Genomic DNA, 5,309 nt, shown 5'->3' with positions numbered 1-5,309 from the left:
AGGTGATGCAGAAAATACTGGGCTCCCCTGCTAGTAAATGGGGCGTCGGGATGTTTAATTTCACGAACTCCTCTGTGCTCCTGTTAGAGCAGTTACTGTAGGGAAATAACTCGTTCCTGCACCTACACTAGCCTCAGCTTTGTGAAGAGTTGTGATTTCTTTCCAAACACCGTTCTGGAGTTGGTCCCCTCCTTCTTTGCCTGCCCTCTGCCCCGCAAGGCCATGCCCCCCGCCTGGGGGCGCTACTGCCCCTTGGCAAAGGCCGCCTGGCAGATACCAGCAAAGAAAATGGGGAGCTTTGTGCAGAACCATCCTTTACACTGGAGTCCAAATGCTTACGTGTTGGTGAGAACCGTGAGATGGAGACAGGCGGCGGGAAACCAGAGAGAGGAGAAGCTAGGGAGAAGGCTCCTGCCCGTCCCCGCTTGCCAGGGTGATCTGCCTACATCTCCAAAGATCCGGCTGCGATGGGTATCAAGTTAGTTTGTCTGCATAGTCCTCAGGCCACCCGTCCCCCATCTCGACTCTGCGACGCCTTATTTTTTTATAGAAATTTGACTAAGTTCCCTCTCTCCGTTGGTCCCAAGCTCACTCGATCCTCTCTACTTCCTCCTCCAGCTAGCCCTCCTCCTCAAGCCCGCCTCTCACTCTCGCTCCTCAGGTCCCTCGTCCAGTCTGTCCTCCAGAATCTCCCGATCGCGGGCGCCCATTGGTTGTGCGCAGAGAGGAGGCGTGTGCCGGGCCCGGCGGGTTTCATTCAGTGGAATTAGCCCGGATGACATCAGCTTCCCAGCCCCTCGGGCGGGCCCAGCTCATTGGAGCGGCTGCCCCTCCAGGACAAGCACATTGTTCCCCACCCCCGCCCCGGCCACCGCCGTCGCCGCCGCCGCCACCGGCCTATAAAAACCAGCCGAGCCCCGAAAGGTGCGGACGCTCATTATAGACCGACGCGACACCAGCGTCCGAAGCAGGTTCTCCACTGCGGCTTTTCGGAGCGAGTTCCTTGAATCGAATAAACAGTAAGTGTCCCCGCCCCTCAGCCGCCCCAGCCTCGATCCGGAAGATAGACGCCCCCGACTCGGCTAAGGATCCAGGATGCTCCCTTAGAGGGGGGCTGGGATCCCTCTCCTGCCGGTCAGTTAGAGCAAGCGGCTTTCACGCCGTGAGACTCCCCACACTTACCGCAGCATCCGCTTCGCCCAAAGCCAGAAGTCGGGGCGAAAATAACAACTCCTTCGGCTCAAGTCCCGGTCTGCTGGCGAGCTCTCCCACAGCCCTGAGACACAGCACACGGAATATGGGCCCCGCGCGGCGTGCGTGTGTGCGCCTGTGTTGGCTGTGCGGTGTCGATGGAGACAAGGTGGGTGGTTGCAGGAACCATATAGATAGTTCTCTAGTTAGACCTCCTCACCCAAAGAAAAGCAATCTCAGGCTTCCCACTCCCGACTGAAAGAACAAAACCTCTAGACTGTCCCTCACAGAGGGCCACCCAGTGTCCCCTGAAATAAAACAACCTGTAGATGAGAGCGGAGAGGAAGTGATGGGGAAGGAAAGAGAGATTAGTTAGGAACACCTGCGTGCCGCTAGAAGGAAAGCCAGAGATTGCAGCGAGATGGACGCGGATGCCTGGACCGGCAGTGCAGGCGGGAGTAGCTTTTCTGTTTCACTTAGTGTTTCCTTCTCTCTCTCTCTCTCTCTCTCTCTCTCTCTCTCTCTCTCTCTCTCTCTCTCTCTCTCTCTCTCCCTCCCTCCCTCCTCTCTCTCTTCCCCCTTCTCTGTCTCTGTATCTCTATCTCTGTCTCTCTCTGTCTCTCTCTCTCTCCTCTCTCTCTCCCATTTCTCCTTTTCTCCCCTGTTCCTTCTTCTCTCTTGGAAGCTCTGAGGACCGAGAGAGGAAGAACCCTGTGAAAGCTGCGACTATCCCCCAGGGCCATGGACTCGGACGCCAGCCTGGTGTCCAGTCGTCCGTCATCGCCAGAGCCCGATGACCTTTTTCTGCCGGCCCGAAGCAAGGGCAGCAGTGGCAGTGGCTTCACAGGGGGCACCGTGTCCTCGTCCACACCAAGCGACTGCCCGCCGGAGCTGAGCGCCGAGCTGCGCGGAGCCATGGGCGCGGCGGGCGCGCATCCTGGAGAGAAGCTGGGCGGCGGTGGCTTCAAGTCTTCCTCGTCCAGCACCTCATCGTCCACGTCGTCGGCGGCCACATCGTCCACCAAGAAAGATAAGAAGCAGATGACGGAGCCCGAGCTGCAGCAGCTGCGCCTTAAGATCAACAGCCGCGAGCGCAAGCGCATGCACGACCTCAACATCGCGATGGACGGCCTGCGCGAAGTCATGCCATACGCGCACGGCCCGTCGGTGCGCAAGCTCTCCAAGATCGCCACGCTCCTGCTGGCGCGCAACTACATTCTCATGCTCACCAACTCGCTGGAGGAGATGAAGCGACTGGTGAGCGAGATCTACGGCGGCCACCACGCCGGCTTCCACCCCTCGGCCTGTGGCGGCCTGGCGCACTCAGCGCCGCTGCCCGCAGCCACTGCGCACCCCGCGGCGGCCGCGCACGCGGCGCACCACCCGGCGGTGCATCACCCCATCCTGCCGCCCGCCGCCGCCGCTGCTGCCGCCGCCGCCGCAGCTGCTGCGGTGTCCAGCGCTTCTCTGCCCGGCTCCGGCCTGTCGTCGGTGGGCTCCATCCGGCCTCCGCACGGCCTGCTCAAGTCTCCGTCGGCGGCCGCGGCCACCCCGCTGGGAGGTGGGGGCGGCGGCAGCGGAGGCAGCGGTGGCTTCCAGCACTGGGGCGGCATGCCCTGCCCCTGCAGCATGTGCCAGGTGCCACCGCCGCACCACCACGTGTCGGCCATGGGTGCCGGCAGCCTGCCGCGCCTCACCTCCGACGCCAAGTGAGTCCGCTGGCGCCGGCGCGTTCTGGCGAGCTGGGCACCCGAAGGCCGCGGGGGAGCGAGGACTGGCCGGCGCTGGGACTCCGGAGCTCTGTTGCGAAGAGGGGCACAGGACCGTGGGCTAGGGGTAGGGGACGATGGGAACTCCAGCACCCGGGAACCGAAGTGATCGAAGCGCACAGAGCAATGTGGAGCGAGGGGCTCCAGCACCTGGCTGAGCCCTCTGGCTTTAAACTGCGTCGGTCCGGGAGACACCACTTTAATAAAACGGTAATGCCACGTGCATCCTTCAGTGGAACTCTTCCTCTCTCCCACGCGTCTAAAAACTGTTTGACCTGCGTGCAAGGCTTGACTCCCTGACTCGGCCCAGCAGTACTTCTTGGAGGGGCGGGGAACAGCGGGGTGGCGGGAGACATTGGGGACTTAACTCTTTCTCCTCCTCCTTTCTTAGCCGGTGGGAGACTCTGGGGAGCAGCACTGCATAAGTGACCTCTGGGCCTCGACCTTGAGGGTCGTCCCTGGCTCAGGACCAGGGGCAATGAGTTAGTTGAATTTGGCGTAGGTACCAAGAGCACTTATAGTCTTGCTTGATTTCCATATTTGGGCAACCCCACATGGTTTAAGAACTGTGACTCTTCCTCCCCATCAATCCGGTTCATTTAGGGGTTCGTGGTTTTCTAATAAATCTGTGGATGTTCCTTTTCAACAATATGAGCAAGCTTTACAGACGCTCAGAACAGTACTACTTGTGGAATGGCAAAACCCAAAACTGCCAATGGGATGGATTTTTTTAAGGCATTGTTTTTAAATAGAAACTAGCTCATCCGTTCTTTCTGAGCAAAAGGGGATTTGGTTTCTCAGCCGATTGAGAACAGTCATTTGGAACCTGAGGGCTTGACAGAACTAAAAAAGTTGCGTTGAACATAGTTTGAGTTATTGGAGGGTTCTGTGGGCTTTTTCATTTCTTTCTTGGATGTGTAAATATATCGATGATGAGGTAGGGAAGTGCGCGATGCTACGATGTTTGCTCACGTGACTGCCGGTTTTCATCTCTGTATGGGTTTCTTTTTGCCAAGATTAACAGAAATGGCAAACTCCTCCACGTGCTTCCTGCATCGGTGCAACTGCCAGGCGCTGCCTGCGTTGCAATATGGGCTTCATAGCGTCTTCCACGTAACACCTCTCCTTTGATCGCGCTGCCCCTCGCAGAGTGTATTCTCTGTTTTATTTTTGTAAAAAAAAAGTGCTAAATAATATTTATTACTTGTTTTGGTTGCAAAAAACGAAATAAATGATCAAGTGTTGAGATTTTAAATAAAATTTAAAGTAACTCGGGTGTTTTCTGTAGGTGTAAGTGGGCGAAGGCACAGGAAGCCAAAAGGGATGATGGTTGAGATTTCTTGGGGCCTGAGTTGGAGATCATTTTGCTAGTTTTGCTCTGGAGAAAGATAAGAAGGTTATCTATTCCCCTCTCCCCCCAAAACACAAATTTCCTTTAAAAACCCTCAGAGCCCATCTCTGGGTGTCTATCACAACTTACTTGTCATTTTATTTTCTCCCTAATCGGGAGCTCCCTTTCCTTTCAGTTAAAGATTAGCTAGTTTGAGAACAAAACTTTTCTTCCAGGAGTGCGAAACTTTGGGCCTTCAGGAGCTAGGGCCCAGCCTTCACTGGGGGTCTGGTCCCTCGGGCCTCCTCTTCTGCCAGGATTTTATTTTCTCTCTCCTCAAGGGCGATCGCCAGGCCCCACTCCACCAGGTGAGTTCTCTTGTCTTCAGCCGTGAACCAGACACTAGGGGACCCAAGTTCCGCACAGCCATGAAGTTCCAGACAAAGTACGGGGGGATTGGGGTGTCGGGGACGCGGTGGGGGTGGGGGCGCGGGAAGAGGGTGTCTGGTGAGGGATCCACTACTCTTTCTATGCCTTCTGCGAGCGTTCTACGCCCTTAATCCCCGGTCTTGAACTGCAAAGTGTCGGGAGCTGGGAACCACTGCAACGTAGAGAGGCTGTCATGCACCGCCTTTGCGCTCTTTTCTAGGATTGTTTCTAGCTTAATGACCAGTGGACTCCTTTCAGTCTTCAACTGCAATACAAATTTAGAGTTGAGACATTCTGGGCAGATTAAAAAAAAAAAAAAGGCTTCAGTCCCGCAGTCTCTCCGCGGAGACTGGCCTAAAACACGCGTCTCTGAGAGGACAGCCTGAGGCTTGCAGTAGACCTGGCCCCTGGCCCTGTTCAGCACAACATCGTTAGTGGCTACCCGCAAGTCTCCGATCACTGAGCCCAACCTACGCAGAAGCCCACGCCAGGTCTGAGGTTGGCTCCATCCCCTCGCTCGGGGACAGTCACTTCCCAGTCCGCCACCGAGAAATGTTAGGCTGATGGCCAGAACTGGATGCGCTCAGGGA

General features: G+C 56.7%; 1 protein-coding gene across 2 annotated transcripts; it reads left to right on the top strand.

Annotated features, from left to right (window-relative positions):
• Positions 1–401: 401 nt before the first annotated feature.
• On the top strand, positions 402–4,230 carry Olig2 (oligodendrocyte transcription factor 2). Of its 2 annotated transcripts, XM_074072784.1 has the most exons (3): positions 402–1,019; positions 1,206–1,360; positions 1,877–4,230. In XM_074072784.1, the coding sequence occupies exon 3, from the start codon at positions 1,933–1,935 to the stop codon at positions 2,902–2,904; it is 972 nt and encodes a 323-aa protein (XP_073928885.1). In that variant the 5' UTR covers positions 402–1,019; positions 1,206–1,360; positions 1,877–1,932; the 3' UTR covers positions 2,905–4,230. The 2 variants fall into 2 exon arrangements, with proteins under 2 accessions (XP_073928885.1, XP_020040474.1); XM_020184885.2 differs by lacking the exon at positions 1,206–1,360 and having other exon boundaries at positions 415–1,019.
• Positions 4,231–5,309: the final 1,079 nt, after the last annotated feature.

This window comes from Castor canadensis, chromosome 5 (genome assembly GCF_047511655.1).
Source record: "Castor canadensis chromosome 5, mCasCan1.hap1v2, whole genome shotgun sequence".
In the NCBI taxonomy this organism is placed as follows: Eukaryota; Metazoa; Chordata; class Mammalia; order Rodentia; family Castoridae; genus Castor; species Castor canadensis.
Note: the sequence above shows the minus strand (reverse complement) of the source record. Positions and strands in the feature narration are given on the sequence as shown.